This window comes from Mustela putorius, unplaced genomic scaffold (assembly GCF_011764305.1).
Source record: "Mustela putorius furo isolate JIRA1106 unplaced genomic scaffold, ASM1176430v1.1 tig00000145_pilon_pilon_pilon, whole genome shotgun sequence".
NCBI classification, from domain to species: Eukaryota; Metazoa; Chordata; class Mammalia; order Carnivora; family Mustelidae; genus Mustela; species Mustela putorius.
The window spans coordinates 14406183-14420948 of record NW_025421294.1 but is presented as its reverse complement, the minus strand read 5'-3'; the positions used below and the strand labels follow the sequence as shown (position 1 = coordinate 14420948).

At 35.3% G+C, this 14766-nt stretch overlaps 1 protein-coding gene across 2 annotated transcripts in view; it reads left to right on the top strand.

The window, feature by feature from the left end:
* SPINK5 (serine peptidase inhibitor Kazal type 5) overlaps window positions 1-14766 on the top strand; it is a 79455-nt gene that overhangs the window by 12629 nt on the left and 52060 nt on the right. For both annotated transcript variants that reach the window (XM_045075326.1, XM_004744661.3), the window contains exons 5-6: window positions 12672-12799; window positions 14585-14648. In XM_045075326.1, coding sequence (XP_044931261.1) covers window positions 12672-12799; window positions 14585-14648 — 192 coding nt within the window. The remainder of the gene's footprint in view (window positions 1-12671; window positions 12800-14584; window positions 14649-14766) is intronic.

Sequence of the window (14766 nt, the reverse complement as noted above, 5' to 3'; positions counted from 1 at the left end):
TAAAATCTTAAAAAAAGAAAGAAAGAAATAATGGCCTAAAGTGTATCACACTATATTTTTTAAAAATTACTCATTACATTCAAGAATTTCAACAAGTCCCAAATAGGATAAATATAAAGCGATTGGAACTTAGGCCATCATGATCAAAATGTTGAAATCAAGAGAAAATGTTTGAAGTGGCAACAGAAAAATGACACATTCTTTATACTGGTTACAATTGATGACTCATCTAAAATAATGAAGGCCTAAAGACAATGGAATGGCGTGCTCAAAGTTCTTAAAAAAAAAAAAGTTTATCAATATTCTATATCCAGAGAGTTAATCTATAAAAATTAAATCAAATAAAGAAATTTCCGAATCAGTGAAATCTGGGAAAATTTGTTGCCTTCAGACCTGTCTTACAAGTAATAATAAAAGTAGTGCATTAGCTGAAGGGAAATGACTCCTGGATGGTAACTTGGACTTACAGAAAGAAATGAAAAGCACCAGAATGATAAATATATATATTAATATGAACTACTTTATAAATATATTTCCCTTATTTTCATCGTTTCTTTTATTTATTTTTCATGTAATCTCTGCATCCAATGTGGGGCTTGAATTCACCAAGATCAAGAGTCCCATGCTCAAAAAAAAGAGTCCCATGCTCTACTGACAGGGACAGCCAGGTGCATCTCACTCAGTTCCTTTTAAAGATACAACATACAAAGCAGTAATCACAGTGCTGTTTTATTGGGTGTATTGATAATTTTTTAAATTAATTAATTATTTTTTTAAATAAACGTATAATGTATTTTTATCCCCAGGGGTACAGGTCTGTGAATTGCGAGGTTTACACACTTCACAGCACTCACCATAGCACATACCCTCCCCAATGTCCATAACCCCACCCCCCTCTCCCAAGCCCCCTCCCCCCAGCAACCCTCAGTTTGTTTTGTGAGATTACAAGTCACTTATGGTTTGTATCCCTCCCAATCCCATCTTGTTTCATTTATTCTTCTCCTACCCCCTTACCTCCCCCCACATTGCATCTCCACTTCCTCATATCAGGGAGTTCATATGATGGTTGTCTCTCTCCAGTTGACTTATTTCACTAAGCATGATACCCTCTAGTTCCATCTACGTCATCACAAATGGCAAGATTTCTTTTTTTGATGGCTGCATAGTATTCCATTGTGTATATATACCACATCTTCTTTATCCATTCATCTGTTGATGGACATCTAGGTTCTTTCCATAGTTTGGCTATTGTAGACATTGCTGCTATAAACATTCAGGTGCACATGCCCCTTCGGATCGCTGCATTTCTGTCTTAAGGGTAAATACCCAGTAGTGCAATTGCTGGGCCATAGGGTAGTTCTATTTTCAACATTTTGAGGAACCTCCATGCTGTTTTGCAGAGTGGTTGCACCAGCTTGCATTTGTATGGATAAAATATTTAAGATAACTATAGTACAAAGGGGAATAAAAGAGCTGTACTGGGACAAAGTTTCTATATTTTACCAGAATTAAATATTAATCTTTAATAGATTGTGATAAACTAGGAGGTATACTGCAATTACTAGAGTAACCAGCAAGAAAATGACAAATATAATAAATAAATAAAATGAACACAATAGTTAAAAAGACACCCTAGAAATATTTAACCAAAAAGAAGGCAGTAGAGGAGGACTAAAGAAGTAAAAAAGCACAAAATCATATTGAAAACAAATAGAAACATAGCAAATAAAAATATATTAATAATTATACTAAATTTAAATAATTTAAATATTCCAGTCAAAAAGTGGAGATTTTTGTCTGATTTTAAAAAACAGCTATAAATTATCTCCATTAGGTATTCCTTAAATCCAAAGACAGAAGAAGTGTGAAATGATGAGTGATAGCAGGCCAAATATAACATGAGAGAGCAAGATTTGCTACATTACCATCTGATAAAATAGACATTAAAAAAGGCATTTTTATTTTATTTTATTTATTTGTCAGAGAGAGAGAGAGGAGTGAGAGCAAGCACAGGCAAACAGAGTGGCAGCAGAGGCAGAGGGAGAAGCAGGCTCCCTGCTGAGCAAGGAGCCCAATGTGGGACTCGTCCCAGGACGCCGGGACCATGACCTGAGCCGAAGGCAGCCGCTTAACGAACTGAGCCACCCAGGTGTCCCTAAAATAGACATTAAGACAAATAATATTATTGGAGACAAACAGGGATATTTTGTAATACAAAAGTATTAACACACCAGGAGATATAACAATTATAAATGTATATGCTACTACTCACAGAAGTTCAAAATGTATAAAACCAGATATTCTTTCATTAAATGAAAAAATAGACAATTCAGCAATAATAATTTGAAATTTTAATACTCTACTGTTAAAAATGGATGGATCTAGACAAAATATCAATGATATAGAATACTTGAACAACACTAGGAACTAACTGAAATATACAGAGTGTTTCCCCAATGACTACAGAAGGTACATTCTTTTCAAGGAACAATGAAACAGTCTACAAAATAGATTAAATGCTAGGATATAAAATGTATCTCATTAAATTTAAAATAATTAAAATCATACAAAATATGTTTTCTGAAAAACAGAATTGAATAGAAAACCAGCAAGAGCAAGAAATTGGAGAAATCCCCAAATATTTGGACAGTAAGAAGCAGCATACTTCTAAATAACTGATGGATAAAAGAAACAATCTTGAGAGAAATCAGAATATAATTTGAACTGAAGAAATATAAAAATTCAATTCAAGACTTAAGAGCTTAGCTAAAGCATTGTATAGAGCTTTAAAAATACCTAAATCAGAGAAGAAAAAAGGTCACAAATTAATAATCTTAACTTCTACATTAAGAAACTTAGAAAAAGAAGAGCAAACTAAACCTCAGTCAAGCAGAAGGAGGGACATACTAAAGAATAGAGCAGAAATCAATAAAATATAAAACCTTAAATTAATAGGAAGTTAATGGACCAGATGTTGGTTCTTTGAGAAGATTAACAAAGCTGGTATACCTTTAGACAAAATGCCCTAACAAAAAAGAAAAAAAGTGAAAGAAAACAAAATTACCAAATTCAGGAATGAAATATGAAATATCATTATATACCCTAGAGAAACTACAAGGATTATAGTAGAATGTTATGAACAAATGTGTGCCCCAAAAGTAGACAACTGACATGAAATAGACAAATTCCTAGAAATACATGAATTACTAAAAACTGACCCAAGAAGAAATAAAAAATCAAAATAGATGTACAGCAAGTAAACAAGTTGAATCCATGATTAAGTGAAAGAAAAGTTCAGATTTTGTTGGTGACCCCCACCAAATAGTGAAAGAAGAAATATTAATCTTGTATAGACTCATTCAGGAAATAGAAGAAGTAACACTTTTTAGCCAGTATTATTTTGATATGAAATCCAAAGGAAGATATCACAACTACAGAAGACTACTGACAAATATTTCTAATAAATGTACATAGAAAAATATTTAACAAAATATTAGCAAACAGAATCCACAACAACAACAACAAAAGATAAAACCATAACCAAAGGAAATTATTCTAGTAAAGAAAGGTTGGTTTAACAACAGAAAATCTAGTATACCATATTGATAAAGGACAAAAATACCTCATTATTTCAATAGAGGCAGAAAAGGCATTTAACAAAATCTAACAGTCATTCAAGATTAAAAAAAAAAAAAAACACTCTTCTGTCTCTCTTTCAAACATGAAAACACACAAACTCACATGCACAAAACTACTGATAGATAAAAACTTCCTCCGCTGATAAATGATAAAGCTTTAACTTACATCTACTTAAGGGTTAGGGAGTGAATACTTTTACTTTAAAGACTAGAAGAAAGTGCAGATGATTGCTCTTACCACTTTTATTCAACACACCACTTCTTTTCAACATTGAGCTGGTGGATATAGCCAATATGATAAGGCAAAATTTCTTTTCTTTTTTTTTTAACAGATTTTATTTATTTATTTATAATTTATTTATTTCACAGAGAGACAGCGAGAGAGGGAACACAAGCAGGGGGAGTGGGAGAGGGAGAAGCAGGCTTCCTGCAGAGCAGGGAGCCCAATGAGGGGCTTATCCCAGGACCGGGGGATTATGAGCTGAGTTGAAGGCAGATGCTTAAGTGCTTAACGACTGAGCCACCCAGGCACCCCAAGGCAAAATTTCTTAATTAATTAAGATATTCTGCTTGGAACGAAAGTAATTTTTTTTCATTGTAGGTACATGATACTGTATATAGAAAATCCTAAGCATCCATAAAAAGAAGCTAGAGAATAAGTTTAGCAAGAAACTAATAAAAGAGTTTAGCAAGATTTCAGTATACAAATCAGTAATGCAAACTGCATTGTATTTCTGTATACTAGCAATGAACAATCCAAAAATTATTATCAAGATGGCAATTCTACCAAAATTGATCTATAAATTCTACATATCCCCTACAAAGTCCTAGCTGACTTTTTTTTTTGGTAGAAATCAATAAATTAATTTTAATATTTATATAGAAATGTTGGGACACCCAAGAGTAACTGACTTCAAAATGTATTATAAAATGAAAGTGAACAAAACAGTGTGTTATTGGTTTAAGGGCAGGCATAAAGATCAGTGCAGTGGAATGGAATTTATATTCTTTCCATTTATGGTCAGATATTTGACTGACTTGTCAAGATAAAACAAATGCTTGGAAAATTTAATATCCATAAAAATAAATTTAGACTCTTACCTTACATCATCCATAAAAATTAACTCAAAATGGATTAGAGTCTCAAATTTAAGAGTCGCAACTTAAATCATTTCTGGGCTAAAACGTAACAGAAGAAATTCATGAACTTGGGTTAGACAGAGTTTTTAAATATGAAACCAGAACCATGCTCCATAAATACAAAATTAGTAAGTTGGACTTCATCAAAATTACAGGCATACTTCATTTTATTGCACTTGCTTTATTATGTGTCTCAGATGTTTTTACAAATTGAAGGTTTATGACAATCTTGCATCAAACAAGCCTATTGATACCGTCTTCCCAATAGCAGTTGCTCATTTCATGTCTCTGTGTCACATCTTGGTAATTCTCCTAATATTTCAAAACTTCATTATTATAAATTTTTATGGTTATCTGTGATCAGCGATCTTCAGTGGAGAAGAACAATGAAATTAATGTTGTTTTCATGACTGCTAATGCAACATTCATTCTGCAGCCCATAGATCAAGGAGTAATTTTGACTTTTAAGTCTTATTGTTTAAGAAATATATTTTGTTAGGCTCTAGCTGCCATAGATAATAATTTCTCTAATGGCTTTGGGCAAAGTAAATTGAAAACCTCTAGAAAGGATTCACTATTCTAGATGCCATTATGAACATTTTGATTCATGGGAAGAGGACAAAATACAGTCTCAACATTAACAGGAGTTTAGAAGTTGATTCCAACTTTCACAAATGACTTTGAGGGATTTAGAACTTCAGTGGAGGGAGCAACTGCAGATGTAGCAGGAATAGCAAGTATTCTCCAGAAGTGCAGGCTGAGTGTGGCTGAATTACCACAATCTCGTCATGAAACTTGAACCTATGAGCAGTCACCTTTTTTTTTTTTTTAAGATTTTTATTCATTTAGGGATGCCTTGGTGGCTCAGTTGGTTAAGCAGCTGCCTTCGGCTCAGGTCATGATCCCAGCGTCCTGGGATCGAGTCCCACATCGGGCTCCTTGCCCTGCAGGGAGCCTGCCTCTCCCTCTGACTCTGCCTGCCACTCTGCCTGTGCTCTCTCTCTCTCTCTCTCTCTCTCTGACAAATAAATAAATAATAATAAAAAAACTTTAAAAAAAAGATTTTTATTCATTTATTTGAGGGGAGGCACTGGGGAGATGCGGTGGTAAAGAGAGAATCTCAAGCAAACTCCTTACTGAGTACACAGGCCTACATGAGGCTCCATCCCATGAGCCTGAGAGCATGACCTGAGCCAGAATGAAGAATCAGGTGCTTAACCAACTGAGCCATCCAGGTGCCCCCAAGGAGTCACTTATATAGTTTCTTGAGCTGGAATCTACTCCTGGTGAAGATGCTGTGAGGATTGTTGAAATGACAATAAAAGATTTAGAATATTCTGTAAACTTAGTCGATAAAGCAGGGTTTGATAAGATTGACTCCTAGTTTTGAAAGGTGTTCTGCCGTGGGTAAAATGCAGTCAAAACGGCGTCACATGCCACAGAGAAATCATTCACAAAAGGGAGAGTTCATTGGTGTGACACACTTCATTGTTGCCTTATTTTAAGACATTGCAACAGCCATGCCAGCCTTCAGCCACCACCATCCTGATCTGTGAACCAAGACCCTCAACTAGCAAAAAGGGGAAGACTCACTGAAAGCTCAGATGATGATGATAATTTCTTAGCCAAAAAAGTATCTTTTAATTAAGGTGTGGACATTGTGTTTTTTAGACATAACACTATTGCACCCCTAAAAGACTACAGGATAGTATAAACATAACTTCTGCATATACTGGAAAACAAAAAATAATGCGTTTGACTTGCCTTACTGCGATATTTGGCTTTTGCGGTGGTCTGGAACCAAACCTGCATTGTCTCCAAAGTATGCCTGTACAAACATTTGGGCTTCAAATAAAATCACCGAGACAATAGAAAAACAAGTATGGACTGAGAGAAATACTCATATATAGGGTAAAAGACTTTTATCTACAATATGTAAAGAACTCTTTACAACTCAATTATAAGAAGGCAGCTCAATTAGAAATAGCCATCACACTAAAAATGTAATGGCTAATGAGCACTTAAAAAGATGTTTTACATTATTATTATGTAGGGACATGCACATTAAAACTTCAGTAAGGTGCTATTATACACCCACAAGAATGGCTATAAATCCTTAAAATGGAAAATACAGAATGTTGTTAAGATTGTGGACAAACTGGAACACTTAAGAGGTGGCAGGAAAGAGTATTCAAGAGTGCAACTACATGGGAGGACAGTCTGGCAGCTTCTTAAGAAGTGAAACATAAATTTGCCATAAGACCTAATAAATTTGGTCCAAGGAATCTGCCCCATTGAAGTGAAGACATATGTCCACATGAAGCCATGCATGTGAATATTCATAACAGTATTCTTTTTAATAATCCAAAACTGGAAACAATCTAAATGTCTGCAGGTCTGCTGGTGACAGATAAATAAAATGAGCTACATTTATAGAGTGGAATTTTATTCAGAAATAAAAGGAAAGTACCCCTGATAATGTTATGACATGGATGAACCTAAGAAACATTATGCAAAATGAAAGAAGCTGGAATCAAACAATTGCATATTTATGATTCTATTTATAAGAAATATCCAGAAAAGGTAAATTTTAACCAGAAAAATCTGTGGCTGCCTAAAGCTAGAGCTGGGAACTGGGATTAACTGTAAATGGGCACAGGGAAACTCTTAGGGTGACAGAAGTATTCTAAAACTGAGGTGATGGCTAAACACCCCCATAAATTTACCAAAATTCATGCATTTTACAGTATGTAAGTAAAACTTCAATAAAGCTGTCTACAATTATTTTTCAGTTAACATACCTTCTCAATTTTTGGAACAACTTTTAAATTATTATTACTCAGTACAAGTTTTCACTTTTTCTTAACAATTTAGAAAGTGGATTTTATAAAGCTATTAGTACTTGGGCATTTGGAGGAGGGAGTATCTCAGACCAGTTTATCTGGATTAATGCTATTGGTCTGTTCCACTTCTCCTATCAAACCACTGTAGGTATTCTACACTTTTTTGGTAGCACTGTCTCTATTTCGGTTTTGCATATAGATACTGATAATATGTTTTTGCTGTATATATGTGTCAATTTTTATATAGTTACTTAAAATGATGATTGCAAGTGTTTTTAATTCTGTCTTCTCTATCTCTTACCAACTGTCATAGGAATTTAAGTATCAGCTTTTTGGTTAATCTCTATTCTTTTTGTTATCTGTGTCACTTGTTCTTATTTCTTTATGTTTTCTCTGGTGCATGTTTTGTAATGGATTGAGCATTAAAATTTTTAATTTTAAGATTCCATGACAAGGGTATGTAAAGATACTAATGATCATCTATCTCAAGATTTTTTTTAAATTTATTTTTTATTTATTTTCGCCGTAACAGTATTCATTATTTTTTCGCCACACCCCGTGCTCCATGCAACCGTGCCCTCTATAATACCCACCACCTGGTGCCCCAACCTCCCACCCACCCGTCAATTCAAACCCCTCAGATTGTTTTTTAGAGTCCATAGTCTCTCATGGTTCACCTCCCCTTCCAACTTCCCCCAACTCCCTTCTCCTCTCTATCTCAAGATTTGTGCTTGAAGTGCTTCCGTTTGTCACTCTTTGCCAAATATTTCTTGGGCAGAGAACATAGACCATATGACATTGATTCTTTGAATTTCCTAAGACTTTCTGAGTGGCCTAGTAAATACTCAACTTTTATAAATGTTTTCTATGTCTTGGAAAAAATGTTTATTTGCTGTTTCCTGGATATAGTTTTCTATAAAAATCTAATGGCATAAGCATCTTAATTTTTTCCCTTGATCTATCAGTTTCTGAGAAGTGTATTCTAAAATCCATAAATTTAGTTACTGATTTATCTTATTCTATCAAAATTTTTTGGTTGCAGTCTGACGGAGGTAGAGCCTATATTATTAAGTGAACGAATGCTCAGTAACTATTATACCCTTATGTTCTGTTTTCCCTTTTACTTTACATAGTGTCTTTTGTTACTTACGATGCATTTTGGGCTGAATTCTATATTTTTAGTATTAATATTACTGCATCTGCTCTCTTCTTATTTATTTTCACCTCATATCTTTTGTCTTATTGTTTCAGTATCTGTGTGCTCTTTACTTTTAATTTTCTTTTATCATCCATACCTGCTCAATCCTGTTATTCATTTTTTTAAAATTTCTTTAAAGTACTTTATTTATTTGACACGGAGAAATCACAAGTAGGCAGAGAAGCAGGCAGAGAGAGAGGAGGAAGCAGGTTCCCTGCTGAGCAGGGAGCATAATGCGGGGCTCGATCCCAGGACCCTGAGACCATGACCTGAGTCGAAGGCAGAGGCTTAACCCACTGAGCCACCCAGGTGCCCCTAATCCTGTTTTTTAAATCCAATTACAAATTGTATTTTAATTTGTGTGCTTAGCTCATTTATAGTTTGTTATTTCTGTTGTACTAGGACTTGGTTCTCCTAATTTTTCATATTTTCAGTTATCAGACTTAAAAAATTATTTTAAAAGTAGTTTTTTCCTTTCAGTTTTCTTTGATGATGAGTTAAAGGTTGCATATCTATTTTGACTCTTACTATGCCTCCCCTTAACCAAATACCCATATTTATAATTATTTATCATCACTATTACTAATGTCACTGTTTATTGTTAAATCCGTATCTTCTCCCCTAACATATCTTAGTTTGCTTTTATTTGGTTAAAGAGCCCTAAACTTCAGGCACCTGGATGGCTCTGTGGGTTAAGCCTCTGCTTTCAGCTCAGGTCATGATCTCAGGTTCCTGGAATCGAGGCCCACATTGGACTCTGCTCAGCAAGGAGCCTGCTTCCTCCCTCTTTTTCTGCCTGCCTCTCTGCCTACTTGTGACCTACGACTCTTTCTCTGTCAAACACATAAATAAAATCTTTAAAAAAAAAAAAAGCCCTAAACTTCTCTAATTTGTTATTGACTAGATTCCGTCTTTGAGTTGCTATGGCTGTTTCTCTGTTTCTCTTGTTTTTGTTTTTCATTTTTCATTGATTCTGGAAATGTTCCCTATTTCTTCAAATATTTTTCCTATATATGGTTGCCTCATTTGGGGACTTCTAATTCTATTCCCCATGTTGTTTAGATTTTCTCTTCTATTTTAAATTCATTTTCCTTTATGATTGCTTCTCTGAGAGTTTCTTGATCTAATCTTCTAATCTTCTAATTCATTAGGTACTTGTACCTAATGTTATGGTTTTTTTTTTTTAAAGATTTTATTTATTTATTTGACAGAGAGAGATCACAAGTAGGCAGAGAGGCAGGCAGAGAGAGAGAGAGGAGGAAGCAGGCTCCCTGCTGAGCAGAGAGCAGGACTCCGGACACGATCCCAGGACCCTGAGATCATGACCTGAGCCGAAGGCAGCGGCTTAACCCACTGAGCCACCCAGGCGCCCCCTAATGTTATGTTTTGTTCCTCACATATACAGGTATTCTAAGATTCCATAATAGCTTTAGTTATTTTTTTCTGCTACACTGAGTGAGATGGTGTTCAAGGCTATGCTCTGTCTCTGCCTCTCTGGTGAGTGTAAGGATAGGAAAAGGGATAAAGCCTAGATCAGAAGGTTGTGGAACTAGCGTTACCCCTCCAGTCTGTTGCCAGTCCACCAGGTTGAGAATCCATCTGTAAGTTCTCAGAAACTGTTAGCAATAGGAAGATGTGTTCTTTCTAGGTTGTGACCTACCAGCCCTTGGAGTTTGGAGGGGGAGGAGGAGGTGGAGTAATAAATACCCACACCTGTTCTCATCGCCTCACAGCTGGGCTTTTTATCTGCCCTATCATCACCCTTCCAACACCTGTGACCTAGTATGCTGCTCTTGCTTTTGCTGAAGAGGGAGAGCAGTGATTGTCCCAAGTTAATAAAATCAATCCATGCCACCCATGCTTCAGTGGTTTCTTCAGAAATGACCTTAGAGAGAAAACCAGCAGCTCTCCTGCTTTTTCCTTATACTTCAGACACATTTCTTTGTGCCCCTTAAACAGGACAGTCTAGTTCCTATCACAGATCCTTTGCACTTGCAGTTCTCTAGGCCTGGAATGTCCTTCCCTCAGATCTCTAATGGCTGGTTTCTCCCCATTTATCCCATTTCACCTCGAATGTTACCTTTACAGAGAAATCTTTCTTGACACTCTGTTTAAAATAACCACCATTCTAGTTATTGTTCCAGTTATTTTAAATAGCATTTATTTTAATTTAAAATTAAATTTATGGTCTTTAACTTCTCATCAGAATATAAGTTCCTTAGAACATACATTTCAATTTTTTTTTTTTTTTTTTGCAGTGTCTTAGTCTGGTAGAAACTCAGAGCCTAGCAAATTTTGAGGAACAAATGAACAACCGAATAAATGCAATAATACATATAGCCATTATTTATCTTTACTCTATTTTAACTTCTTCCCAAACAGATGACATGAATAGTGGGTTATTTCCATAGCTTTTTTTTTTCCCCTAATTAAAATTCTTTTTCCAGGTCACCTGGGTGGCTCAGTTGGTTAAGTGACTGCCTTCTGCTTAGGCCATGTACCTGGAGTCCCAGGATAGTGTCCCACATTGGGCTCCCTGCTCCAGCAGGGACTTTGCTTTTCCTGGTGCCCGCCCCTCCCCCTTCTCATGCTCTCTCTCTCTCTCAAATAAATAAATAAATTCTTAATAAATAAATAAATAAAGTAAAATTCTTTTTCCTTTTTTATTGTCTTTTCGAAGTATTCCTCAATGTAACATTTTGGTTCACAAATTCTCTATGTATTTGTATCCATTATTCTTTTATTTTTTTCTATTGCGTAACTTGCTAGGTCACAGGTCTATATTCTAAGTGTTCCATATCTATATTTAAAATATTTGTGTTATGACAATAACATCAAAAGTTTATTTTGCATGCAATATAATAACTGAAAAATTCTCCAATGTCCTTCTTTGCTTTTAGATAGAAATTAAATTCAAGTTAAGTCTAGGTTTTCTTTAGTTAGCTCATGTCACAGTAGTATTGCCAAATAAGGTTTCCTAGGTATTTATTTGATGCTCAGCACAAATCTGTAGTACAGGTGTGAATTTCCATTTGTCAGATAAGAAAAGTAAGGTTCATAGAGGTGGAGTGAGTGGGTGGCGGAGGTGAGAATCAGATCCTAGTTTCCAGTTACCACCTAGTGTAGTTGTTTTTCTCACCATATGGGTATGTCCCGAAGTATGTGTCATATTATTTGAGCTGAGATTGGGGATTTCTTCCATCATCCCAAAAACATATTTCATGATTGGCTTGATTGTCAGTGTAGAAAATGTTCAAAATAACAACAGTAGGTGTTTGACATGCTATGCGCCATTGTAAATGCTGTACACTGAAAACCGTTTAAAATGTTGAGAGGTTGGTACTATTGTATTTTGCAAATAAGGACACTAAAGCACAGGGGGATTAAGTAACTCCCACATCACACAGCAGTATGTGGCAGAATTTGAATTATGAGCCCAGCAATCTGGCTCCTGATCAGTACCCTGATCTATAATAATAAAAACTTTATTGCAGCTTAGAGTTTACAGAGAGCTTTCCTATACATTATCTATTAGACTTCATTGCCACTCTGCAGAGAAGGAGGGCAGGATTTGATAAACAGTATATACAAAGTTTCAAAGAGGAGACTTAGCCTACCTCACCAGATGGCAAGTGGCTGAGATCAAACAGCAATTCTTTGTCCTGAAATCTAATTACATCTCTGTTCTTGGGCCATGTTCTATTATCCATAATGTTATCCATGCAATCTGTTTTGCTCTTCAGTTAAGTTATATTGTAGTGGGTTTAAAATGTTAACCTATTTATGTATCTATGTATCTAACAAATATTTTATCTCTTCTATTTTGATGTTCCTTGACAATGTCTCTTGCAGTTGAATTGTGATGATTTCAGGAAAGAAGAGAGAAATGGGGATTTTATTTGTACCTTTGACAACGCAGCCGTTTGTGGCACAGATGGGAAAACCTACAGCAACAAATGCGCGCTGTGTGCTGAGAACGCGTGAGTATCTGCGGCAGGCTTTCTCCCTAAAGTATGCTCTCCATATAAGTACATGACACAGTTTTTTCTTCCAGTCTTTAAAATATCAATTCATTTTGTGAGAGTTAGCCAGCCATAAATTATTAGCACCACTCCTTTTACTATTCTTACGGAAAAAAATATGTAGCGCGACACTTTATATTTTACAAAGCACCTTTGTGTGCAGTTTATCAGATAGTTATCAGTATCTCTGTGAAGTAGACAGACATCTGATAGATCTAAATCTGTGTATCTACCTGTGTGTGCACATATAAGCACACATATATGTACATATACTTACACGTAACAGACATATTTCCATTTCTATCTATCTAGGAGTATATCTTTATTCACAGAGAATTATTTAATTATCAAGTGATTTTTTTCATTTAGTGCTCAGTAATTTATAATAGTAGATAGAGAATTAGAATTTTTAATATTGAACTTCTCCCCATTGATTCGACCTTTGTCACATAGCTAACGCATCTTGCTGTACAACATTTTGTCCCCATTTCGTGCTTTGTGTACCCTCAGTGCTAAGTTTGGTTGTCAGTTGTCTTCAGTCAGCAAGATGGCACAGGACCCAGCTTCACAGGTTCTAGCCTGTGGCCTCAGTCTTGAATTGTCTGCTCTTCAGTTTTTGTAAATATAAAGCAACCAGTGCTTTGAAGCCAATAAAGGGTATGATAAACATTCAGTCTTCAGGATTGTGCAAGAGTTATCCCTTCTTGTCATAAGTATCTTTACCAAAATACAACTGAATCAAATCACTCTGATCCTTTGCATTTTTACATTTTCAGAGATGCAGTCTGAAATTAATGTCTTCACCTCTTATGAGTGGTCAACATAAATGGAAAATACAGACATACATACAGAGAACAGACAGGTTTTATTAGATATGTGTTTTGTAATACTATTATGAGCACACTGTACATTTAACTACTATTGTGTTTTATATGGAGGGTCCTGTGATAGAATGTTTAAATCTCATCCCGGTATGCTTCCTACATTATATAGTGAGAGTCAAACTGCTCATTGGGTTTCTTCCTTAGCTTTGTTTACTAGGAGACTCTGCAATAACATTGGAATTCGATTTTTTTGTTTGTTTGTTTCCCTCAGAGGTTATCTTTTGATATAACTTTTTTCTTATCACTTTTAATAGCTTCATTTTTCTCCTTATATTGTTTTTCATTGTTATATACAGGCTGTGGTTTTAAGCTGTCTTACCTTTTTAAAAAGTAGGGAGTATATTTTACATTTATGGTTCTGTTTTCAGATAGCATTAAAGCTCTATTAGACTGAATCAACCTAATTCTTTAGGTACTTTCCATGACAACCAAAGTGTGAGTCAACATAAGCCAAACAAAGAATAATTTAGTAGGATGTTAGATCTATGAACTTGAATTCATATATTCAAAACAACATCATCAACAACAGCATAGTTCTTTGGGGACATCTACTATCTAGTTATAAGGTGTACTTTTTCCTTCTCTTCTGATATGGATTCTCTTTAGACATAGGAAAGAAAATTCTAGAAATAATATTTGTAGATCTGACTCTTATTAGCCCTCCAACATAATTCTGTTTCTTCAACTCTAAGCTGTAAACATAAGCTCTCATTAGAAAGAGCAAGTGAGGAAAAGAATGCAATGTGACATCTGTTTTCAAGTACAAAGGAGAATCATAATACAGTGACAATAAGTTATTTTTGAATGGTAAGAAGTTCTGTGATACTAAACTTCTGTGTCTCCTGACTTTCAATTTCAGTAAAACCAGGTCCCAAGTTGGCATAAAAAGCGAAGGGGAATGTGAGACCAGTAAACCAGAGCAGGTGAGGACAAGTGTCGAATGGTGGGAAATCTTGGGAGGCTGACTTTAGAGAGAAAGAAGATGCTCTCCTCTTCTTTCTTTGGTGTGGGGTGTTAGGAAGAGAGCAATTCTTGCTTTAC